Source organism: Phyllopteryx taeniolatus, chromosome 17 (genome assembly GCF_024500385.1).
Source record: "Phyllopteryx taeniolatus isolate TA_2022b chromosome 17, UOR_Ptae_1.2, whole genome shotgun sequence".
NCBI classification, from domain to species: domain Eukaryota; kingdom Metazoa; phylum Chordata; class Actinopteri; order Syngnathiformes; family Syngnathidae; genus Phyllopteryx; species Phyllopteryx taeniolatus.
In genome coordinates, this window is record NC_084518.1 from 21,965,405 (window position 1) to 21,992,294 (window position 26,890).

At 42.7% G+C, this 26,890-nt stretch overlaps 1 protein-coding gene and 1 long non-coding RNA gene across 8 annotated transcripts in view; one reads left to right on the plus strand and one right to left on the minus strand.

Annotated features, from left to right (window-relative positions):
* The window catches only part of gabra3 (gamma-aminobutyric acid type A receptor subunit alpha3), a 56,616-nt gene that overhangs the window by 9,163 nt on the left and 20,563 nt on the right, over nt 1–26,890 (plus strand). For 3 of the 7 annotated variants that reach the window (XM_061751314.1, XM_061751308.1, XM_061751309.1), the window contains exons 2-5: nt 1,385–1,720; nt 9,764–9,870; nt 19,837–19,955; nt 21,995–22,062. In XM_061751314.1, the coding sequence (XP_061607298.1) occupies nt 1,544–1,720; nt 9,764–9,870; nt 19,837–19,955; nt 21,995–22,062 (471 nt within the window). In that variant the 5' untranslated portion in view covers nt 1,385–1,543. Of the gene's footprint in view, nt 1–1,384; nt 1,721–1,919; nt 1,973–9,460; nt 9,592–9,763; nt 9,871–19,836; nt 19,956–21,994; nt 22,063–26,890 lie in introns of those variants that run through there. The other 4 variants (XM_061751312.1, XM_061751310.1, XM_061751313.1 and 1 more) reach the window with 3 other exon arrangements.
* LOC133466984 (uncharacterized) overlaps nt 1–26,890 on the minus strand; it is a 35,059-nt gene that overhangs the window by 5,354 nt on the left and 2,815 nt on the right. The window lies entirely within an intron of this gene.

Here is a 26,890-nt window from a genome sequence, read left to right on the forward strand (position 1 = left end):
ACGATGCTATACCGCAGAATGTGGCCAGACAAACGAGAGGCGCAATCTTTTGCAATCTTTGCCCGGGTGCCATCCTGTCGTTACAACAAGGCCGCTCGGTTAAAACCTCGGCATTGCCCGCAAACGGGTAGTCGGGCTCCCGCTCCCACTTTGATGAGCTTGACCTCATGCCAAGAAAGTTAAGAGCCGTCCTCGGCGAGCACAAGACGACCACAAGCAACGGCTCGGAATTTTGCCCTTGCGTATAGCACGTCGAACATAGGGAGGGATGCTCAATAGAATTGCATTTAATTAGCTTAACTACATGCATATTTGGTTTCAAAAGAAGAAGAATTCTGTCATATAAATTGTTGACCATTTGTACCTATTAGTCATAACGTTTGACTTGACTTTGACTATTTTGAATGAACCCGACAACTAGTTCAGGCTGTTTGTTTGTTTGCTTGTTTTTGCATCGTGACCACATTTGTTGGCTTTTTTTTGGCCAATTAGTTTCAAAAACGTTTAAATGGTCACATATTTAAAACAAAGGAAAGCTACAAATGGTTTGTAAATGGCCATTATGCACCAAGCAGAAGGAAGGAAACAAAATGAAGGTTGCGTTGTGAAAGCCGAGAAAGCCTATAAAACGCTAAAGATGAGGTTGGAGAGGATGTGACTTCAGATTGGTGGAATTGCACACATGGAACTAACAAGCGTATATTTGATTGAGAAGTATTTAACGAAGTATGTGCCATTCTAAATAAAGCAGAAGTTGGGGAAATGCTTTGGGGACCTTGTACACTGTGCAATGGCATAAAAATTGGAAATCTCATTCTAATATTTTGATAGGCTACACTATATATTGGTGTTTTGAAGAGAATCCTGCTGTCAATCGTGTGAATGGGAGGAGAGGTGGATTCGTGTGGCTGAATGAATTTGTGTGCCCGTCATATATCGTCATATATCGTCTTTGGAAACATTTATTTGAGAACAAAAATGTGCAGGAACGATGTTGTAGAGGAGGAAAATGAAGCCGGCTGGCTCGTTTTGTCCCCCGTGCGCATACTGTACTACGCAGTATTTTGCCATTGCTACTCCTTGTTTGCTTGTTTGTGCTCAAAGGTGTGTTTGTTTTTGGACAAATAAGGAAAAAGCTTGACACAAAATATTTGCATTTGTGCAGAAACAATCGGAACTGCCCGACAGCAACCACATGACAAGACAAACTCGTTTCGGGATTACTGGAGCGAATCGGCCCCACCCAAAATGTCCTTCTCCCGGCAGCCTCCGGCAGTGTTTATCGTCATAGCTTCTGCCGAAGCGGCAAACGTCTCCAAAGTGATACTTGCTGCACTAGTAGTCAAAGCTGCTTTCATCACAAGAGGCACTCTCGCCCACACAGAGCATCCAGAATGATGTTCATCGCGGATAGCCTGTCACATCTCCATAGCGGGCCTCGCCGATGCAGTCCGAGGAGCAGAGAATGCGCTGAGCTGATTTATACCACCATCATCTGCCAGAGTTGCACCCGCCATCATCCGTTCTGCAGTCACAATGGGTCATGCTCACCGGAGTGCCGCACAGCCTAAAACACCTGGCGCTGCCACAGCTGCAGTCACACTTGCCAGAGGCGCCCTCGCCACCGCCATCGCTCATACTAAGTGGGATCCAAAGGGCATCCGCAAACATCCTTTCCACGGGGCCTCCCATCCAGGCCCAAAGGGAAAAAACGGCAAAGGTGATTATTATCCACAGGAGGGCCAGATAACGTACATTCAAAGATACCATCGATATGGATATATCTCTGTGCACCGCACCAGCTTCTGCGCATTAAATCGAAACACCTTTTCTATTCCTGCGGCGTGATGCGTATTTGGAAATTTGCAGCAGAGAGACTTCTTTTTTTTTTTTTTTTTTTTTTTTTTTTAGACACAACATCAGTTCTTGGGAGAAGATTTCATATTTCCTGCAGCTCCGCTTTCAACTTTCGGTAGGAACCCCATCAGTAATATCCTATTGTGTCCGAGGAGGAAACGGGTCATTCGAGTGACGGGACTTGTAACCCTAACTAACCTCATCCATCCATCCATTTTCTGAGCCGCTTCTCCTCACTAGGGTCGCGGGCGTGCTGGAGCCTATCCCAGCTATCATCGGGCAGGAGGCGGGGTACACCCTGAACTGGTTGCCAGCCAATCGCAGGGCACATAGAAACTAACAACCATTCGCACTCACAGTCATGCCTACGGGCAATTTAGAGTCTCCAATTCATGCATGTTTTTGGGATGTGGGAGGAAACCGGAGTACCCGGAGAAAACCCACGCAGGCACGGGGAGAACATGCAAACTCCACACAGGCGGGGCCGGGGATTGAACCCGGGTCCTCAGAACTGTGAGGCTGACGCTCTAACCAGTCGGCCACCGTGCCGCCCCTAACTAACCTGCATACAAATAAAAAATATCCCAAAATATCAAGTCTTCTTAATTGTTATGGATGTTACATTTGTAGCTGCGCAACTTTCAAGTACGTTCATGTCTGGTTAGGTATCGAAATCTAGACAACATTTTTAAGGATGAGGCAAATATGACTGTAAAGTGCATCAAGCAGCCTGGCTGTTGGAGCAGTTCGCTCTTTGTAAGGCTTTTCTTAACAGGATGCAAACCAATTGCAGTTGGGCTCTATATCTGTCATTCATGTTAGCAATGGCCAGAACATCTTTACACCGACTGCACCGCGCTTGCCTTAACAGTTAGTGCGATCGATATGTTCTCGTCAAAGATGCACTAATAAATTGTCGCCATAAACAATGGGCGATGGCAATCCCAAAAACGCACTGGGTCTGGCAAGCGAATTATCTTACGCCAACAGCCAACGTAAGGTTTATGCCACAACTGCCCCAAACAAACAACACTGGTAACAACCAAAATAGCTTTGATGTTTCTGTCGTGGTTAACACACCAGTAAGTTGAAGCTCTTTAACCAAAATAAAAAGCTCAATAATTATTCTTGTCATCCATGAATTTTCAAAATTAGTTTTTAAAGATCCTGAGAAGGTTTGTAGCAGATATGTCGGGATTAATGTCAAATTAAAATTAGAATCATTTAATTGCGTTCTGAAAAGAAAAGTGGTGATATCAGTGGTTCGATGTTATGCTTGATGAATTTGACTCCGTGAAAACAAAATAAAAAGTGGAATTTAGTTTGAACATCCCTTTCCCTGTTCGAAATGGTAGAAGTTTGCAGGCTCCCTGAAAAGTTAAAGTCGGCATTAAAACCCCTTTTTGATGACATTGATTTTGTTACGTGCACACCAAGGTTAAATGCTAAATTCTGCGACATGCTAATAAGAAATGAAAGAATTCTCCGTTCAGTATTGAAATCAAATTATATTTTAATATGAATAAGGTATATCTAGCCCTCTCTCTCTATCTCTACCCTATCAATCTATATCTATGCTCGTCAACATTCTCGTGTCTGTACGCAAACGGTGGAGCTCTATTAGCCTGGCTACAAATGATGTGAACCAACCAATTACGAAGACTGAACAAATGTCTGGCAAACAGCTGACGTTCTCGTCCTCAGACCCGAGTTGCAACCGTAATGGGAGGGGACGTTTGGAGTGTCTTGATTGATGGAAATGACACGCGAATCCCATCTGAGAATGACCAGCCCATCTCATCGCCTTGCGCTGTTGACTCCTGAGTCCCAATGCAATCACCAAATGAAATTCGATGTCTTTAGGTAATGGGGGGAAAAAAAGCGACAGAGGCCCAAGTAATGTGGATGCTTCAATCCCATTCGGAATGATTGTACTTTCATTTCGAAGCTTTACAGAACCAACCAGAATCTGGTCCCATTCAATTCTTCGATGAACGTGGTCGGACCACCCACCCACCGCATTCCTGCGATACCTGCTTGGTTCAGATTTGAAGAAAAATACGTATGTAGGAAAAGGCAATAGTCCATTCCACACTCAAATTTGTCCCACTCATAAGACTTTCATTAATTGGGAAAACAAATCCAATCAAATCACAATACATCATCGGAACACATATTGTTGGAGCTCTCGAGCTTGCACATTAGCTTGCAGATCCACTTCATCTAATTCATGTTTCATTCGGGGAAGCTTTAGATGTTGTCGTTTGGAGAACCGAATCTTTTTGTGTGACGTTGCAGGTTCATTAACGAACCTAAATAATAGTGTGAAGGCTTTAATAGCACGCACAACTGCTGTTGCTTCTGGACTCATCTCAAAATGTGTGGTTTGTGGTTTTATTGGATGAGAAAAAGTATCCAACCACTCTGTGCCCGAGGGATTTATTGCTACGTGGCGATCAGCCAATGTTCTTGTTGGAGATTGCCTTCGTGACAAGGCGAACAGCTCACATCTGACCCAGCCTCCGTTTCGAACCGGAAGTCAAAATAAAAATGGAAAAGTAAAATGCAAACATTTTAAATGGATTTGTCTGCCTCGTAATTGCTTCATTTATATAAACTTAGAATACCCTAACTAAATTTGATTCCTTTTAACCTTTAAAACCTTTTTTTTTTTTTACAAAAGTCTGCTTTTGCGTATGAACTCTTCACATACGATACCCACGCATCTTCTCAAAACAATTCTGCGTTTTGTAAAGACAAGAAATGAATATTGATGACAACGGACGGTTAGCATGTTGACGGCGTGGCGCTCGACAAGCATTCCAGTTCATCGCGTGGCCACTTCGGAAAATGAATCGGCCACGCCTGCTCCGCTCGCTATATTTTGTCTTGCACGCCACAACGCAAGCAGACATGCGAGGAGAGAGAAGTCAGAGTGATGGGGCGGCTGGCTGATTGGTGCATTGCTCAAAGTCACCTTGGCGGTAGTCAGGAAGCGGACCGGCATCTCCCCGACTGGCCAATTATTTTTGACCGCATCGAGACTCGACACCGTCCTTACGAGTGAGCTACTCTAAACTCAAATGTACACTTTGCCGGTGCCGCTTTAGAAGCTGAGAAGAAACGGAAAATTTCACATGATTACGGTGGCCGAAATGAGTACGATGGTCTTTCATTTAATCAATTGTCAATTCATCAATTATCAATGGCACACTATTAATACCCTTTCATATCTACTTGTAGAGTTGTCCAAGGCCTTCTTCCCAAACGACCACATCTCGGTAGAATCAATAGTAGTAGCATTTTCCAAAACATTTTTAACATAGCATTTGAAGCCAGCAAAATTGCATCGTTTAAATGAACAAACGAACATTTTTTTTAACGGTTTTACTTCCCAAAAAGTCTTGAGCAAACTTTTGATGATAACAGTCAGAGTTATTCGCCAAATGTTTCCTGGTGAAAATCTCTCCAATATCAATTGTTGATATTTCTTTATTTATGTATGTATTTCTTTATTTAGCTATTTATTGACGAAAGGACCCTTTTCACTCAATTCAACAATGAAGATTCGTGGGGGCAGCTAATACCTGCAGTGTTAAACACACCACCGCACCTTCGAAAATGCAATTGTTCCCAAAATCCGATTCCAGAAATGAATGGGAAAGGGAACCATCAAATAATGACTGCCTTGCACACAAGTGGCACATGCTGTGACTCATGAATAATGGAAGCAACCTCACATTGTCAAGCGCGCCAACGCTTGACAATGTGAGACACCTGTGAAACGAGAAGAGGCACAGGATTGGAGACTTTTCTATTGTGCCCCGGTTTGGAGTCTTTCAGTCCATTTCAAAGGCCTTAGCCGTTCTTCCACCGGCGGGGTATCGCCTGTTAAATCGATTGCATGTGATCATTTGTATTCCCATAGCAACGCCACAGCACCGGGTTACTATGCGGACCTGCAATATCACTCGCTGCGCACATCACTTGGATTGCTGAACATTTGCAACCATGCAGGTACCTCAATTTATGTAGTATGAGGCACAATTGAAGTTGGAATCGTACAGATTTTTCTTTTTTCTTGAATGTATTCATTTATTTTGGTGCATACCTGCGTCTTCCATCCATCCATCCATGCATTCCTAGAGGTCCCGACATGGAACATTTCATCCAGTTTGGTTAACCATCCAAAAATGGCTTTCTTCACGTTTCGATACAAATCCAGTGAGGACAAACACAACTGAACAGCGATATTCATTTAGTGACGTCCCTCTCAGCCATCGACTTTGAAAGAATCTGCTCTTGTTAATCCATTCATCCATCCATCCATTTTCTGTCGCGTTTTTCTCCTCACGCGGGTCGCTATCCCAGCTGTCATCGGGCAGGAGACGGGGTACACCCTGAACCGGTTGCCAGCCAATCGCAGGGCACATACGAACAAACAACCAACCATTCGCACTCACATTCACAGTCACAGTCACAGTCTCCAATGAATGCATGTTTTTGGGATGTGGGAGGAAAGCGGAGTGCCCGGAGAAAAGCCACGCAGGCACGGGGAGAACATGCAAACTCCACACAGGCGGGGCCGGGGATTCGAACCCGGGTCCTCAGAACCGCGAGGCTGACGCTCTAACCGGTCGGTCACCGTGCCGCCTGCTCTTGTTAAACCTTTCACAAAATATTCTGTTTGGCCTTCTCTTCAAGTGAAAGGTGCCGATTCAGAATTCAATCTCGGCGTATATATGTGTATAGTATGTCCTAAACATGCCTAAATATCAACAAAAACAAATACCGTGTATATATATATATGTATATGTATACGTGTATATATTCATGAACAGCAACAGATTTCACCTACAAGGCCAGCACCTCTTCCCTAGTATAACAGCTGCTTTCCTTTCTTTTTAATGAAGCGTAAAGTGATTTGTATGCAGATTTACAGCGTGTCGGTGTTGCCACCGAGTGGAATTGCAAAAGTCCTACTGATTGAGCCAACGATTCCATTTATCTGATCAAGTCTCTCACTCCCAGCAGCGCCGTGTTGGGATTTGGGGGTTGTTGTAGGGACACTTGGCTCACTGCAGCATGTTTATTGTCAAGTGCGAGTGAAGCAGAAAATGTACAACATGCAGGTAAAACTCTTCCAGTTATTCCGGCCCATCAATAAATAATTGAAAACCTTAAGTAAACAATGCTATGCTGCCTCACGGAAAGTGGTTTTGCATTGAACCCGGTTCAGTGAACTCTGTTGCGCCATGTGTCGAGCTACAGATGTTGGTCACTTGTATATTGGATACTTTGCAGATTTGATAAATGGGATTCGGCAGGAGGTCAGGAGATTTGTGTTTGTTTGCGTTTGTGTGTGAATATGCTGAATATACACCGAAAGCAATAGATTGGATGGATTTGTGATGCCTTGACAAAAAAAAACAAGTTCAGCAGGAGGAAGTAACCTTTTAACCAGACCCGAAGGAAGGAAACCGGGATTGAACTGCAGCCTCCTTTCCTTTCCTTTCCTTTCCTTTCCTTTCCTTTCCTTATCACTGATCTTTAATGCACAAATCTCTTTACAAACAGAAGCAATCCGAAAATGAAATGAAAATGCTTTTCCAGCCTATTGAGTCTGTCACAAAAGATGACATTACTCATTGGATTTGGGCCTTTTTAGCCTGTGAGAAGAAATGACGGCAGCAAAGAAAACAAATGATGAGAGTGTGAAATGTTGAGTGCTTTACGTTTACTGCCACCTAAGGCAAGCTATTTTTAATTTGCCAACAAAAGCCTTGCGTCCCTCTTCTTTTTTCTCTCCCCTGCTTTTCCGTTTGAAGCACAGTCGAAGCCCCAGGAAGTGAGCACTTCATTTGCATGGCAGGTATCGGTAGGTCAGGTGCGCAATTGCAGACGGCAGGCCGGCGGCGCTCGTTCTGTTTGTCATGGCCGTATTTCAAGTATTTGCGAGACTTTGCAAGAATGCCGTTGAGCGCATTTTCTCCGGCAATTTTTCGAATCGCCGCTCGTGGCGGAGACTCGAAACAACCGAACGAGCACCTTATCGTTCGTGTAATGTGCAGTTATAATAACGGTTGTACTGTATCACGTTTGTTCATTTCAAAAGCGCAGAGGGTAAACACTTGAAATATTATCGGTTCTCCGTGAACTGGATCAGTCAATGAAGGTTGTGCCAGGCAAAGCTTTACCATGCGAGCATTTTTCTTAACTTTGACTGAATGTTGATAGCCCTCCATTGAGTGACATCACTTTTCATTCTCAGTCCGCTTGGCTGCTCTCTTGACCTACAAATTCAATCAGTAGCTGCTTTTTCTCTCTCTTTCTCTCTCTCTCTCTCTCTCTCTCTTAACCTTGGAGAAAAGTCATGAAATGGTGACCTGAAGTATGTTGATTTGTGAACGTGTCTTGATTATAAAACGTAATAGCGTGTACCGTATGTCTCTCTGGACACAACTCGGCTGCAATAAGTGAGTGACGTCTCAGTGGCTAACGCAAATGACGTGTCAACAGCCGTAAAGCCTGCTACCGATCTAACCGTCCTATCATTTGTTTCTTATTCTTGCAATGAGAAGTGCTCTCAATAATAGAGAGGGGTCCGTTGGATCCTTTTCTTTCTGCGCTGGCCGTGAAGGGAGCACAATCTCACAAAAGCGCAATCAAAGCCTTTAGAGTACAAAACAGCTGCTCCACGTGCGCTCCAGCGACCGTGCATCTGCTCCACTGAGGTTGTTTGGCTTCTTTGAGGCCGCCCGCCTGCAATGAATGGCAAACCTGCCAATTTCCGAAAACGTCCATGAGACGACGTCTGTAAACCGCCATAATGCAGGACTCGGGAAATTGCAAATGTCTTATGTAGAAGGTGACATAATACACATTCACTGGTTACAACATTAGGTATGCTGGTCCAATCTTAATTATCAAGTGTATATACTTGGATTTCTATTGTTTGTTATGTATTTGTTTTCGACACGGTGGTATGATATAGTGGTCTTTGTTGTATGGTTAAATATTGCAAAATAAAATGTGGTGTTTCTGGTGACTTTATGATTGCACTCATCAGATACGAATGCGTATTTTCTATTCCCCCAATATAGCTAATACAAGAGATACAAGAGTGTTTGAATTGACATGTGGCCATTGAATTTACTGATGCGAAACATTGAAGAAGTTCGGCGAAATCAACGACGAAAGGCCATAGCTCTCACACACACACACACACACACACGGACTAAACGTGCCAAGTCGATGGCTCGGTTTTCTTCCGTCCAGAACGACAGGCTGTAAATGTCTTCATCTGCGGACAAAGCAGCGATAGATTTCCCTCCATGAAATGAAAATATTTGGGTTTTTTTGGATCTGCTCTCTTGACTTGTGATGACTGTCGGATGACTTCAAATAGCCTTCATTTAACAGTTTATGCACCAAGAGAACATGTCATTTAAAACATGCGCGACAATTTAGAGGAGACTCTCCGCCCCAAGCACAGGTGTGTGCGGCAGTGCGGCACACGATATTTAGAGTGCAAACTAATGATCTCATGACAATGATCGTCCACGAACACGCAGACTCGAGGCAGATGCACCCTCGGAGTGCTCTCACAAGGTTATTTGCCGCCAGATCCTCATTGGCGCATATAAAAGACGCTTTATGTATCTTGGTTCTAATTAACGGCGGAAGTATACTGTGGCGCGGTGTATGCGCGCGTTGCCCCGGAGTGAAGAAAAGGTGAGCAGTGACGTGTTTATTCGTAAAGCCAACATATTCTTTGACAGAGATAATAATTCTGCACCGATTCTTCTCCTTTCTCATTGTGGATATTTGTCAAAAGATAGTTCCGTAAAGCAGCACGTTTTAAACGTCAAGGTTTCATGACATCATGCTCTGCCATTTCCTTCAGGAACCCTGTGTTTCCATTGATATGGCTGCTCCATTTCGGAAGCCTGAACCCCTGCGCTCGGCCTTGTGGATCTTCCTTCTATGCCTCAGCATCTTTCCTCAAGCCAGGTAGGACAAAATGATCTCCTTTCACACACGCTCTGTTCCACCGTGTGTGATTTACCGTCTTCCGTTCTCCCTGCCAGCTATCGTTTGCGTGAGGTGTTTTGCATCACGTTAATCGTTAATCAACCCGACCGCTACACCGGCCGCTGTGATCGAGCCGATATCTTTAAAAGCGAATATCAACTCATTAGGTACACCTGCAAAATCTAATCGGACGCACCAAAAGAAATGAATTGAATAGGATCGATCGCTCGAGATCACAAATGCTACCAGCAAGAAAGTGCAGACACCGCCCTACCTATGAAAAGGTGACATTTACCAAGGCTGCCAAGTTGCCTCAAATGTTGCATTTCGGAAAGTCCTGCTGTCTATCAAAGAAGGACTTTGGTACAATTCCAAATAGGAATAGCATTCATGAAAATGGACTCATCAAATCATTGTTTGTTGTTAGAAAGACAAGTGGCTTTGATTGTGACTGTGATTTGGCAAAATGAAGTAGAGTATCCAAATGTCTATATTGCTGTAGTATGCTTCGCTCATACTCATGTCTGACTAAGAAGATGTGTGGATTAAAACGGAACCTGTGCCACTTCGTGCTGAAGCAAAAAATGGTGCACACATCTACAGTACATTTTACCGACTGCTGAATTCATTTGCATTGTGCAGCACACCACAGCTGTGATTGTCCATTCACAGCATTTTCTCTCCTGCTTCTTGTGCACAATTTTCAACGTGTGTGTTGAGAGTCAGCTAAAAAAAAAAAAAAAAAAAAAGACAGCACTCCTTTGTGTCGAGGTGTCATTCTAATCATGCCCCTTGTAATTTCAAGTCAACAGAATGTGCGCCAGTTGCTATGTTAGCATTGTTGATAAGGCAGGATATCATAGCAGGGGGAAGTAGCAAAGTGTAAATCGCTTTAAGATTTTCCACGATGAAGCAAAAGCTCACCAAACCAAGAAGAAAGCCGGCTGGGGAAAGAAATCATAATAGTGGGAAGAAGGTTAGCCTAGTTTGCTTTGTCATTGTGCCACACGGTTCTCCATGGTTATTAGTAGCAAGTTGTGTTTGTAATGACTTCATATATAAGAAAGCATATTATCTGCCGTGCCAACTTTCTTTTTCTAGATAAGATTTTGTCTGAGGTATGTCAGGTCAAAGCGGTTGTTAGGGCAAGGTGCACACATGAAAATGCACTTGGGGAAACTTACATTTGATCTGGAGACGATAATATCTTGGACTTGGAACCATTTTGTGGGACTTATTAACAGTACACACACACACACACACATATATACCCCAATACCCCCACTGTCAAAGATGTCATTCTTAATGAGAGCAGCATATTAAAAAACATACTGAATATGACATGTTGACATCCTCAGGGACAATTTTTTTTTTTTTTTTGTGGTCTGAATTCCCAGCGGGCATTGGAATTCATGATTCATGGCCAGAGCACAGCACAAATGTACATTTTCCATAATTACCTAAACCATAATCAAGTGCACATATTCGATGTCCTTTCCCGGAAATGTCAACTTTCAAATTATCGTATGTCTGTGTTTAAAAAAAGAAAACGATTATGAACTGGCTCTTAAAAGAAATAAGCAATTGCACTACTTGGCTGCAACCAGCTGCGGTGCTATTGATTCGCTGTCAACTATTATGCAGTCTAAAAAGGAAACTGACAAGACATCCGACATCTTAGCGTCATTCATCTCTTGCCAGGTAGCGTTATTCTACTCAATATAATACTGGATCTAAAGGGAGTTCAGATCATTCAAAAAGAGACTCTTATCTCCTTAAAACTATTTCGGTGTTAACAATCAAGTTGTTGATGCTTATTTTCCCTTTATTCGATCAAGAAATGTTTGTGAAATGCCCGCTCCTAGTGCTGGTGAATGTACATCTTGATCGTCTTTCACACTCACACTGATATTCTTTTGTAACTGGAGAATGTCAGCGCATCGGCGCACAAAATGTCTCTGCATCAGCAGAGATTCCTCTGCCACTTCCCCCGTGCCTTCTGATTCTATCATCGGGATGCAAATCGGCTTTAGTACAGTTGAGGCAGAAGACATTCCTGATGAATTACCGTGTAACTGACAAAACCCCTTTGGGGAACTGGCATTCTGCAACTCAGCGCGGTTTTGTGCTCATTCAAAAAAGGAACCTGACATGCCAGATGGTTTGTTTCCCAGATCCACCTGGCACACAACTGATAGACTCTATTTGGAAGCAGATAGGCACTCTCCAAACAAACGCAGAAGGGTAATTGGACGAACGTTCCATCTGTCAAACGGGTCAATCGTCAGATCAACATGGAGAAGAATAAAGTAAAGCCCATGTCCGTGTCTATCAGGAAGAGTCAAAACTAACCTCTGAATCAAGAATGCTGATAGCTCATGCCTTTGTTCGTGTTTAATCTATGAAATGTGTTGTTATATCAGGGCCGCCGTTGTTTACAACCACATTAAAGCCAAATTGAAAGCCATTGCAGCTGCCTTGAGGACGTGTCGGGTCCATCTTCGCTGCAATCACATCTGTTCGAAGCTTGGTGAGATCCGTTTGCAAGATTACATCTGCATTATCCATCTGTCTTGCAAAGAGCCATTGAACTTGGCATGATAGTTTTATTCCCAACAATCGATGCATTACAAATCCTAAAAATAGCTGCCCTTTTTCTCATTCAGTTGTCTGCAAATCTTTGTTTCCAAACTTCTTTCTCCTGTATAGTCAACACTTTTATTTCGGCTATCTTGTTTTCTCTTTCGTTTGTCATGTGCAGCTACGTGGCTGGCTAATGTAGCATTTAATCAATAGCTATAAGGATGAGAGTGCAATGTGCAGACTTTCCCTATGGATTGCTCGCAACGTTGGCCAGACTTCTCACCTCGTCTTCCGTGAATTATTCACCGAGCGGCGGAGAGGAACATCACTTTGAGAGGTGACCCGGTCAACAGATAACATTCTGTTTCGGCAGCGCTGTCAAGGTTAATGTGTCACAGGTCTTGACGGGGGTAATGTATTCTCATGGCCAAGCCACTTTGCTGATTGAATTATCAGTGAAACAGGGGCTGCCTTGAACGATGGGAGGATGGCGGGACTCTGGGCAAAAATATTGCTAATCGTAGTTTATCAGTGAATATTTACCTCCTGCCGTAACCAAATCACAGTAGCAAGACAATGCTAGCCACCTGTTATACATACTCTACGGTATGGGAACACATTTCAGACCACTTCCGAGACGTGTCACAGGTACAGTGTATACTAAAATTCCAACCGAAAAGGGAATGTCAGGTCGGCTGTGTGAAATGTCAGTGTAAATTGGAACCAAAAGAGCCAAGACTAATTCAGCACACTTTGGACAATAACGTTCATTTTACAGAGGCTGTCAAGTGAAGTCAGAGATTTGGTTCGAAATACATTGCACATGTAATGGTGAAGACGAAGATAATTGATGAAAACGTGCAGAGATGCAGAGACAATATAGTAGTAGTCAATTGTGGAGATAAAGCATTCAACTTCTTAGCTTAGTTGTGTGCAAGCACCTCACAGAGAGAATGCAGAACACTTTGACAGCCAATGTGTGGACAGAGGCTCCAGGCTGCCATGGCCGCTTTAGAGCGCCTCGTTGTCACGGCGACCCAGTGGGAAATATTTCAGCGGATATACTATATTTTCATGGTTCAAACATGGGATTTTGTGCAGGCGTGAGAAAGATGCTAGACGAAGTAGCATCCGGTCTCCCGGGTCATCGTTGAGCGGGGTGTGGTTACAGCGCATTCAGCAGACACGCCCACACCGCTCACCATTTTGGAGCCTCGTTTTATATACTCGAATTTAGCAACGCTCCTCTCTGCGGCGTCTCAAATTTAGAAGACATATTTATTTTCACTTTACAGACACTTTCATCTTGATGTTGATCCAGCTTGACGCGATGCCATCGGCGCCAAAATTTCCATTCAAGCTGCCTTGTGGGTTCAGCTGGCATGTGCCATCCCCCCTTCGCCCTACGGGACAGTTATGATCGAGCCCTATCATTTCTGCCTACAAAGCAGCAGCTGGAAAATCTGTTGATCTCATTGACATCATCTGTGCTATATACTCCAAATGTTGCCTCAGTCTGCGTTTCGCTGGCAACTAGTCCAGGGTATTCCCTGCCTCTCCCTCAAAATCAGCTGGGATGGGATCCAGAAGCCCGCGACCCTAAAGAGGACGAGCGGTATAGAGAATCGATGGATGTTATTTTTTAACTGGTACTGGTTCACGTACCGGACTTTCCAAAAAGTTTTTGTTGCCTGTATAATTTAAAGCAATGTTGTTGAAAGAAAAAATAGAATGAAAAAGAACACATAAGAGGGGCGCGTACCTTTCCAGGTAAGTGGTTAGTGCCGTACCATTTTTTTTTTTTGCGTGTGTCTAAAAAAAGCATCACTTGCTCTCGGTTTAGTAACAATGAAGAAATAAAGTGCTGTCAGAAGGAGGAAAAACAAAGTGGTCCTGTCAGCATTCCAAAACGTTTCCAAATTCAAATGAGCTGTGCCCGAATGACATTTGTTTTTCAGTCAATTCTCCATTGATATAATGAGAGTTCACCCAAAGTATCCAATTCGAACACATCCCCAGTAGGTGTTGATTAAACATAAGGCAAAATGGATTTGACGCCAGGTTTTCTGAAACATTGATTTATTGTGTGTCACTCGGGCGGAAAGATACGTACAGTCAATCTGTTGTTACAATCAGATAAATTGAAATTGGTTAAGAAAGGAAGCTCGAGAAAACTGTAATGAATCAACAATTCTGCGAGCAACAAGTCATAAACTATCACACACACACACAGTAAGTTTTAAATGTCTCAAATGGGCTTTCTTTAACACTGAAGAAGCTCAGTCAATTTAGTTGTGATCCACTTTAAGGAGAAAGCTAACGCACCCCAAATGTAACTTACATATCGTATTTGTGTCACCTGCTCATAATAAAGCTAAAGACAAGGCCCATCTCTGCTAAAGAACAAGTCGTGATGCAGAAAGTCAGGTTTTACGTCACTGGCTTCCAGTTCGAAGCAAGTGACGAGTTGATAGCATCTCTGCGGATACGAGCGCTGTGTGTTGCACCGCGGCTTGCTTCGAAAAGTGCATCAGAGACTGGATTGATGTCGCCGGCAACGATAGCCCACATCTCAGATCCTATCTCGGTGTTGGATCGTTGCCCGCTGTCGCACGTACATACGCCGTCTCCAGTCTGTTGCCTACATCCCCAAGTCGCTTTCCAGTCACTCTGGCTAGACCTACCGATTTAAGCCGTTACACACCCTAACACTAGGGTGTAATACCATTGCATGGTAAGTGTGGCTAAGCCTAGTATCAGAGCTCAGAACTCAGCAGATGAGATTTATCTCCAGTATGTATGCATCCATTCATTCATTTATTAATAACCAGAGGGTTTGGATTTATTTGGCAAAGGTCTGCAGATTCTCATGAATTCCTCGAATGACATTACATGTACCTCGGAGGAGGTCTGTGCTCTGCAAATGGCTTTCCCTTCGCTGTTGTGGCAGTGTTCTATGCAGGAATGGCAGTGCGACAGCTGCACAGATAAGAGGGAAGCCGAACAGGCTTTGAGGAGCACAGAGTACACTCTTCAGTCAACTCCTCTTGAACTGACACTTTTCTTTACTGGCCAGCTTCGAGCGTGCCATTCAAGATCGATCATAGTCGAGGCCGCGGAAATTTGCATACCAGTTCTGTCAACTCGGAGTTAAAAAAAAAAAAAAAATAATATCTTGAATGACAAAGCGCCTTATTCGTTTTGGGAGCCGCATTTAGCAAAGACCTGTCCTACTTTGCCACTGCAGTCATGCAGAGTATTTATAGTGAGAATGAGTGTAAATGAGAGAAGTCGGCAGTTTATAGGGAATTCAATTTAAAGAGGAGCACGGGGAAAGGCTGGACCACTGCTACAGTGTGAAAAGGGTTTGTAACAATGTGTACAGCATGTTTCAAAATCACTATCACTAGAATCACTAGTTCTAGTCATGAGTTGTGTCATACGAATGAGTACATTGGTTAATTGTAGGGTTAACACTGTGAAGAACGCTCTTCTCCAAGCAATCACAGATAACATTGACCCAAACTATGATTGCGTCAAGGTAAGAGCTTGTCCCTTTGACTGGCACAATCGAGCCTTTTCCACACAGTCTCCGTCATACAGCGTCTCGTTGTTATTCATGAGGCGAGAAGTCTCGTGTTGGCCTTCACCTTGATGCTTTCAATGGAAGAGTTCAGCAGGGAGCCAATGGAGTGCGGTTCTTGGCTTCGGCTCTGCCGATAGACTGCCAAATATCATTTCTCGAGAGAAATTACAAGGCTTACGTGGAATGAGAGGGTGTTCTGGGTTGCTCGAAAAATCTTATCAAGGCTTTCTTGGTGCAACGTCCGCCACGTTGGTGCAGGATTTTGTTGAAAACTCCGCACGTTGCGAGAGCATTATTGAGGTACTCTTGACGTTGGCACTCAGTCCCCAACTGCCCTTGCTGCCCTTCTGCGCATACGCTCCCTCTGATGTTTGTCCATCAGCGCGAGTCTATTCCTCTGTGTGCATAGCATGTTGTATGTCTAAACTGAATTTTCTGTTGAGAGACTAATAAAGTGCTTGCACGGGCCATGTTGCTGAAAAATATAGTCCAGTTGGAATGAATGGGAAAAAAAAGAAGAGTTGGAGGAAGTTGGAAATAGACTTCCTCATCACAACGGGTATAACGGAAATGTCTTTGTGGCTATTATTTGTATTGTTTGAACAAGATCCTTTTCATATTCAGTAGCTGCATCTTCACAGTAGTATCGTAAGTATGGGCATTTGACTAAATGTCCTCGATCGACAACGGGGGAACTGAATGACGAGTAAACAATGACACATTCAATTGCCATGACAATACATCAGACAGAAAGACAGCAACTGTGTGCATCTCACTGAACTTTTGTTTTTGTTTTTAAATCAGACGCGTTGAGTGACATGATTTGATTTCACTCACTCCTGGTGCTCAATAGAAAACCTTTTCAATAAGTGCATCAACTGGCACTTTATTGTTGACATATTGACCAGAATACTTTGAAATTCTACAGGCCTTGCTGGAAGAAATCACTTATACTCCAAAGGCTTTGACAGTAGATTCCAGGTTACACAAAGTCTCGTGCATTTGAAGTTTCAGTGTATCCTCAGCATACCTCTTTAAACGATGACAAGGGCAAATATGTTGAGGTCGATAAAAACTATAGCAGCATCTCCCCTCGACTGAAGTCAAACCGCTCGGTTAGCAACTGTTCCAAGTCGTCCGTCCGTTGCATCTAATCTTCCTAAACAGGCAAGTGGACGACAGAAGACAAATCCTTCGCATTGTTAAGGCTTGAAAACGCTACATGGCACCCACTGATAAAAGACAATGTGCTCCGTAACGCGCCGCTGCATAACTATCAATATATCGTTGATGGGAGGATCTTGTTGGAGAGATTAGGTAACCCATGCATCATTTTAGCCAGGAATTTATTCGTCAGGGATGTGCTAATGAGAACACCCCCCCACATTTTCGCAGCTTGAGATGATAGGTGCTTGGAGTTAAATATTTATAATATCCCAACTAGGTCTCCCAAAGCCTCAGCCAGGAAAGTTATCAGGTTTCAATATTCTTTCCGCAACGCTTCAAGCAGCTCGGCTAATTAACGTTATTTGATTTGACTCGCCCCTGGTGCTCGACAATAAAACTCTTCAATAAGTGCATCGGCTCCCACTTGGGTGCTGGAATATCTGGATGTTTATGGCATCTGAGGCTCGTGTATCACTGCAGCTAGTGTGATGCGAATAACAAGAAGAAAGAGATGCATCCTCAAGTGCCCACTGTGGAATATTTCACCATTTCGCTGAACCATCCGCGAAAGGTATGAACCATGTCATTGTCAGCGCTTTATGCAGGTTCAAATTAGAATCCAATCCAATCCAATCTTCGGAGGTGACATCACGCCGCACCGATGGGAGCAATGTTACAATCGATGCCATAAGTTAATCACAGATATTTCAGCAATCCTACCTTTCTAGCGCTTTGATCCTATGAAACTACATAAGCTCATTAGTGAACACGGAGCATTGATCCGTCGCTGTCGATCGACTCTGCTGGAAATGGGAAGGAGAAATAGCATTTCACAGGACCTTAAAGTTGCTCTCATGCCATGTCGTCAGCGTGTTAGCTGCTGAGTACTCGGGTGGGGCCTGAAACGTTTACAAATATTTTTCTCTTATGTGCCATGCTGCATTACATACAGCGTTGTTGTTGTTGTTTTATTCATTGTTTTAAAATCAGAAAAAAAAATCAGATCACAATCACGTTGTGGATTCAAACATTGTTTGCCGTTTCAGCCCGGTTGTTATTTCTTCAATATTGACCGAAACATTACAAATTGCCCAAAAACAAGACAAAACCCCAAAACAAAAACAAACAAAAAAGGGTGCTTAATCTTAGTTTTCCCCAAAAAGAAATCAAGTATGATTTGATTTTGTTACAGGACATACAAAATGAGGAATTTTGGTGTATTGAGGCCTTAAACCAACAGAATGTCACAGAGGTGCTTCACACAGCATTTATGAATTTTTCTCATGCAATGATCAAGTAGCCGCAATTCACTTTTAACCATCAAACTTCCACGCCGCATTGAACTTAAAATGCCGTCAGACAGGTTGAAAATCAACAATTTATACGACGAACCGAGACAAATATGCAAACGCGGAACCTCTCAGAATCTTACGAGACGTCAGACAGACTGACATCAAGCAATAGAAAATATTGCAGTTAGGAAATATTTGACATGCTTGTTTTTCACAGGAGACCGAATGAATATTAATAATTAATAATGTAATCCCTGGAAATATGGAGCATTTCATCGATTTTGTCTCATTTGAACTGCCGCTCACACTATGACACTTGATATCTTGACTTGAAACAAGTATGCCCAAGCCAACTCCAACATTGACATTTTTCATATTTATGCTTTAAATGTTAACGTTGTAGCTCTGTTGGACGCTGATGGATTTGTTTTAGTTTTATTTTTGTTCTCGTTGCAAGGCAGATGAAACTAGATAAGGCCTGTTTAAAACAGATTTGCAAAGGTTCCCCTTTAAGCCAATTGCAGGTTAGTTGTTAAGAGCTTTTTTTTTTTAAAATAAATTGTATCCATTGCTACTGGAACATTGTTGCTATCAGTGCACGGAGTATTTGCTGATTGGGAATGACTTGGATATTTTAGCCCTTCGGGGGATTCTAGCTTAATTAAAGGCTGTACTCATTAAATCATCAGCGCTCTAACTGAACAATAATAGCCTTACTGTATTGCCGCAATTCTCTCCTGATGATTATGAGACGTACATTAATAAGTACTTGGTAACAACTACGGTCACTTATTGTATACCATATCATGACATTTCTCACAAAGGGTTGCGGTGAGTAAAGTTAATGTGGAAAACATGGCATTTGATAAATACAATAGGTGGAGCAGGGTGAGCTTGCTGCTGCCAGAATATTCCAACTAATTCCTGCCGAAACACATACGATTCACAAAAGTATTTCTAATGACTTCTAAATCATAGCAAAATGCAACATCAAATAGTGGATGGTAAAAGCAATTTTCAGGAACAGGGCAAAGAAAGAAAGAAAGTGGATGAATGTTTGTAGTTTGCATAGAGGGTAGAGTTCCATTGCGTGACACGGTGAGGTCTCGGTGAAGGGGGCTGTCAATTACAAGCACCTCTCAGCGCGATGCGGCTGCAAAGTGCAACCCTACACTTGGAAGGAAGGGAACTTTCAGGTTGTTTTGACAATGCGCACGAATCGCTGCCAAGATCCAAACGCGAAATGCAGTACATGCTTGATTCATTGTTTTGCCACTCGTATTTGTGACCCTCATTCTGGTCTGTTTCCTCCTAAAGTGCCGTTGTTGGACACAGAGAGCCGCTGCCTGACGACAGTAATAATATCACAATTTTCACCCGCATCTTAGACAGACTGTTGGATGGATACGACAACAGACTCCGTCCTGGGCTGGGAGGTAAGGCTCTGTATTGCACAGTGGCGGTCGTGACTAATGTTTTGATGACACGCCAATACTAGCATCCCTTTGAAGTGCAGCTAAATGTCCATGGATGGATGCATTGGCCCTTGAGTGAAAGACATCCGTGGTGAGTAGCCTGCCTACACATGTCAGGAGAAAGCGATGCCATTTCAACCAATTCTCCCACAAAGTACGGCCACATGCTTGAGCGGAGCTTTTCTCAGTCATCCGGCCGGAATGGTTTTTTTGTGCTTCACTGCTTGCTGCTAAGGCCACAAGCATCGCTACCAGGCTGCAGACCACCAAGCGACAAGGCTTCGAAGCTGCAACCAAACAGAGGAATCTGGCACAATGCATCGAAGTCACTTATTGGTCTTTCAGAACGGGGGGGGTTCTTGTTGAAAGGCTACAAGTTTACAGTTATAGAAATCAATCACAACAAATTCAAAGGTATCTATTTGAAAAGCTGCAATATAATCATCATGTCATATACAGACTTACAAGAGCGATCATCGTGTGCCAACGTATCAGTCGCTTAGAATGTATAGAACTTCAAAACTCAATTTCATTTCGTTTTCAGCAACATCTATTCACTCTGCCGTTAATGCTCTGATGCATGCATTGTTGTAAACAGAAAAAGAAAACAGACAAAGTCATTCTTCCTCCACCGATGCACGCCATGCAAACACAGCTGACGCGGCGTGGTGATAATCACACACTTTGCGCCAACTATTTGTGTCGTCGGGATGATTCATGCGGAAGTGGATCGCTTCTCTCATGGGGCTTCTTCACCAGAAGAGAAGGAGACTTCACCTGCGGGTGGTCTCGTAGGTCCGGGACATAGTTAGCGCAAAGTGTCTCCTTCGCTTTTGGATAAAAGTCCCATCACTCTCGAGTTGTTGCGCTAACGGGAGAAGCTATTTGTCTCGCCAAGAGACCCAAAAGGCTGCTTCACATATCCGCCCCAGAGGAGCTGATTCAAGCCACAAATCTTGGTCTACCGCTACCCTTGCCTCGTGTCCTACTTAATTCATTCCAATTCAAATTGAGGTGGTTTTCAGCAACTCTCAATGACATTGATGCATTCTGATCATTTTCCCCATTTGCAAGTTTCCCTAATGTAAGGTGCAGCGATACATGCAATTATTCCAGAATTTGAGCAGAAAACACATTGGAAGGTCATACATAATAGATGATCACATTTACTCATCATATTTTGTATGATGTCTATACAACCGTGTAATAGCAAATAATTGTAGCCATTGCGAAGGACTGACAAGAGGGCCGGTCCTTAGATGCTAAGCTGCTTTATGTGCAGACCCAAAAAAACAACCACATTATTTTGGGTCAAAGTGGATGTCTTTGCTCTAAAAGCATTTTTCGCTGGTGTGGACAAAATACATTTGAGCTAGACAAATGTTAGATTTACCAACCTGGAGCCCATCAGAAATGATTTGCCCCTAAACCTTCCCGTGCCAATGAATTCATGTCTCTAGGTCAGTTCAGCACACCGCAATAAAGATTGGGACCGTAAACCCTGATCTAGCTTGTGTTTGTACTCGGGCTTAGGAATCGATGAATTGATCGTTAAGAACGAATTGATTGTTGTTTCATCATATAGCGCAGGCTCATCGAGCTTGCGGTGGAAAGAAGAACGGCGTCACATCGGGTAGGACAGCTACGTCCACATTATTCTGCTTAATGCAACTCTGGCATCCAAACAAGATAGAAGAACAGTGACAGGGATGATCCCATCCAGTTAGAAATAGTTCATCTAGCTTCCACGTCAAGGAAATATTGTCAAATGTGTCTTCATTTTAACAATGTCAATAAGAAAATCATATTTGCTCAGTCGTTTTTTGTTTTGAACGCCAGAAGCCTGTTTTAAATAGTGACATGAAATTTGGTTAACCCCCATTAAGCAAGTGCTAATTTACAGCCTTGCTATGTATGGACATGAATAATGCGTTTGGCAAGACTGACGAGAATGATTGCTCTGAGTTTCACGTCGCGTTCCTTTCTGTCGGTTTTCACAGAGAGTGTGACCGAAGTGACGACAAACATTTACGTGACAAGTTTTGGCCCAGTGTCGGACACTGACATGGTGAGTATTTTTCCTTCCATCTTCATCTCTTTCAACAAAAGCATTTACATTTGCTAACCCCTCATGTTAACCCCATTAAAAAAAAAAAGCATCGGCCCCCTTCTCAACTTTGTATTTTTTTTGCATAGTTTCCTGACTTTGTTTGAAATCAGCAAAGAAATATAAATATCAGACAAAGACAACCCAAGCAAACCTAAAATAAGTCGGGGGGCGACTATTCAAAGCTACCTGGCCCTGTGCGAATAAGTGATGGCCTACTAAACCTAACCTAACTGGTTGGGCCACCCTCAGCAGCAACAACTGAAATGGAGCATTTTCTGTTCCTTTCACATCTGTGTGGAGATTGCAGCCACTTCATTTTGTTAGACAGGTTGATTTGATCAAGTGATTTCTTGATTGAACAGACCTGGAGGTAATTAGGCTTGAAAATGAACTCGCTTTCCCCCCAAAAATGCGATCAACCACAGTTCATTCATGAGGGTCGATTACTTTTTCCACACAGGGCAAGAAATTAAATCACCCTTGAAAAACTGCATTTTATGTTTACTTGGGTTATCTTTGTCTGATATCTACATTTGCTTCATGATCTTAAGCATTAACATGCAAAAAAAAAGAATTTGAGAAAGGGGTAAGTACTTTTTACAACAGTGTAGCTGTTTATGGTTATCAAGTTATGGCCCTGCCTTTTTTTCTACAAGGGAATATATTATTTGTAGGTTTTATTGTAAGTAAACAATATACTGTCAATCATTCCGTCGGGAAATTGGTCTACTCAAGTCTGTATATAAATAACATTAAGTACTGGTTATGCAATAACAAAACTAGACGGTCAAAAATACAAAAAGGAAAACCATCCAAATGTAACTGATGCAATGCCAATGTTGAATGTTGACAACAATGAGGCAAAATAACAAGTTCAAGTTATTATCATGAATCATTTTAATTACAGTACAGCCTTGCATATATTAGCCATTAGGCAGACCACTGAACAATGATGAACTAAGTAAAACAATCAACAATGAAGTCATCTTCAACAGGCACAGACTAGATCAACAATCCAGACCATGCAAACCTTTTTATTCGTGAAATTCATTTAAGAGTCATTTAAGAGACCTGGATGAGCGCCTTTAAACATTGGACGCAAGACATATTTGATCACGGCAGATATAATTGACCGCCTCGGGGTAAGGACGTTTTTTGCTTGAGCTCAGAGCTGGCTTGACATCTTGTATTATGGAGCTAGATTAGTGAGCTTTGGAGTTCTTCGGTCTCACTAGAGGTCTACACAAAGTGCGGCGGTGCAGTCAAAGTCACATTTTATACAAATCCACAAGGATCTTTTCAAATGGATACAGTATATCGCTAGTGATAATGACAGTGGCTGAGGTCTTTAGAGAGTATTCCCTTGCTTTCACTAAAGGGGTATTTGCAGCAGATGATCGAAGTCTTGTGTTGCTCGGCTAAGTCAAGATTTCAAAGTCTCTGGCCTGCTTTAAAACTCTTTAAAGTCCTCTCACATTCTCCTCAACTCGTCACTGTACAATTGTTATTCAATTCACGCATTCAAAAGAAAACAGCTATTCTATGGCTCGTACGCATTTTAAACGCATATGCCGATACGCTTTGTGGAAAGGGTTCAATTCCCCCATTGTGCATAACCTAAAGACGTCTGTATATGCAGTACATAATAATACCAATATGCTCACATCCATCGTATCTGGGCGATGACTCTGGGTCATGAGCATGTTCGTATCACAACAGAGAGCACGTTTATCTTTTTCAGCAGATAACACCCCCCTCGGGGGTTTCCGTGGCTCGCTTTTTGCACCCATCTTGCGTTGTCTTCATATGCCCCACTTGCAAAGCGCATGAATCAAGTTGTCGCGTAGGGTACTTAAAGGACATATGGCACATCGTCTCAAATAGAGGGGACAATTGGAGTCTATTTCATTGGAAGCACATGACTGCTTATTGGACCATTGATACAACCTTTCAGGAAATTACCCTACTGCATTGTAGCCGAACAATGATGTACTTTTGTTTTATTACAATCATCGACAATTCGTATTACAATCATTGTTTCCCGACGTGTCGGCCCTTTCTGCGTATTCAATGTCGCTGCTTTTATTCTCCTTGAGCACACGAAGACCACATCGAGGCTTCAAGCCTTCCATTTCAACATCGGTCCAAAGTTGCACCACGAGTGCACGACAGAGAAGTGCAGCTGCTTTGTTTTTGGTTTTTTGATGTGATAGTTCTTTGCACACATGATTTAGTGCAGTTCATCTATGAATTAAAAAACAAACTTACACAATTTACAAAAGATTGGAAACTGGTCACTGAGCAGAAAGGGAAATGAATATAACAACATTTTACTCTACGATGAGAAAAACGGGACTCACGAGTAGCGCTCGATGGCAGACTTCAATAGTGAGCAATACAAATTGCCGGAATTGGTCCCCATTACGAGAAAGGAGGGCAGCCACTGCGCGGATGGGAGTTGTGAGTTCAAATACTAACGATGACTACCGAGCACAGTGCTTGGCCGCATTTACAGAGCTTGGGAACGCATAATAATGGCCATGGCGAGTTATTTTGAGCTTTTTTTCATTTAATTGCAGCGTATTTGGCACTCACAAGCTACAAAATGTAGCTATAGAGTGGCTCACCATTTCTTTTGAAATGAAAGAAACCGTTTGGCTCCAACAATCAAACTTAAATGTCAAGTGGAAAGAACTCCGAAATGTTCTTTTATATAGATGTCTGAAAATCCAGGCAGGCTTTTTGTAGATGCAGTGAATTTCCATCCTATACCTCCTATTCTAGTCAGCGTTTCCATTTCTTTAGCCATTTGCTCGATGACTACAATCTTTCCTCCTGAAGTGAACAACAATATCCCAGTTTCATGGCAACCAAAGGTTATTTTTATTGGTGGCACCTTCTGGAATAGTGGGTATCCAAAAACAGGAATTGGCTCGAAAAACCATTGTTTTTAGATACAAACATTTCTCTAGTTAAGTGAAAATGTCAACTTGTTAATGGTGCTACATCGAAGGATTCGTCGATGACCGGTTCCGCTAAATGGAAGAATGTAATCCAATAGTGTTAAACAAGGCTTCCCTCCGGCCGGCTACGTCATGCCAGCCATCAAACGCTTGCAGAAATAGTTGAAAATGAGCTGTTCCCCAAACACGACGCTATAGCCCAGGGGATCTCTTACTCTTACTTGGACGTACTATATAGCCACTGGTCCAATTACCCATCTCCAACCTCAAATGTCCCAGAAACGTCTCGCTTCTCACCTGTAACCTTCAAACCCAATATGCCATACCTCTTTTTACACTTCAGAAAAAAATAAAGAAATCACATTTTGGAATGCTCAGCAAATAACAAGCAATGTTGCCGGGAGTGAGGGCAATGAGCTCGGAGCGGGCGGGCGACCGTGGCAAATCTCTGCAGTTTGTCAGAGCAAGGCCCTGCCGTAGGTTCCGATCTTGACGCTGATCGCCACTAAGGAGGCGGGGGGGGGGGGGGGGGGGGGGGGGGTGTGCTCCTTGGTCTCCAGCCTCGTCATTCTTACTTGCTCTGTCTATGTTTCTGTCCTCCTCGCCTCTATTTTCCCTGAAACGATCCACACCGCATACACAAGTATGCATGTTGATGCATGATGAGCCTTTTATTATTATTATTATTATTATTATTATTATTACCTCCATCTATCATTATGTCATCTAAAACAGTGTTATGACAAAATAACTTTTTGGGTGTAGCTTTTTTGTCATAATTGTATTTTTCTACAACAGTCATCGTTGCAGCACTAGAAAAGTAAATAGAAGGACATAGTGGTGCGTTTAAAAAAAAAAAAAAAGCAATCATACAGAATTGATTTGTATGAAAGTTTGTAGAGGAGTTGAGCACAAGCCAAGGATGAATGCAGTATTTTTTTAGCGGCTTTCATAGTTTCTAGCTCTTCGCTGAATTGCATTGTTTACACTAACAGCATGGCTGCGAACAGAGAATAGCTGCTTTACAAAAGCAGTCAGTGTCGCAAACCTACGACTGTGTATATATACAGTATTTATCACCTTTTCTGACCCCTCTGGCTTCAATTCTAGGGACAGGCAACTAGCTAGCAAGTTGCTCTCAATTTTAGGATGAAACTCCGCTTCAAAGACAGGTTACCAGTTTGTGTGCATAAAATTCCAAGGTCCACTGAACACGCTATCAATCACTGATGGTTTAACATACTGTAATAGGTTTGCCCCCCCCCCCCTCAAAATATACAGTTTCGCAAGGATTAAGAAACTGGCTATAATTCTTTCTCGATCCTTGTGGTATTTTATTGGGACAGACACCTGGACCTGATTTACATCGGGGGAAATAAATGACATCATGTTCGGTCTCCTTTAAGAATGGCATCCCATTGAACAAGTCCTCATTCTGGTGCATGATATTTAACATCATTTAGGTGATACAATTCTATACTGTCATATCATCAAAACGTGCTATGACTAAGTAGGACCAACTGGGGAAGTCATTAAAGAGCAATAAAACCAAATGGGAAGTGTTTACTTTTATGGTTATTAATGACAAGAAGTTTTAAGAGATGCCGTTATGGGCGTTGTTGTTGATTTGTTGACTGCAATGTGATTATATTTGCGGAACAAAATGTGCCTTCGGCTGAACACAGCGAAGCGCTAAATGTGTTTACGCCTCAGAGCAGGAAGATGAGCACTGAAGATAATTGCAGTTTGTAGTAGTTTCACAGTCCGTTGCAAATCTCATACAGGTTGCGCTCACAACAGGGAAAGGTGAATTCACCAGAAGC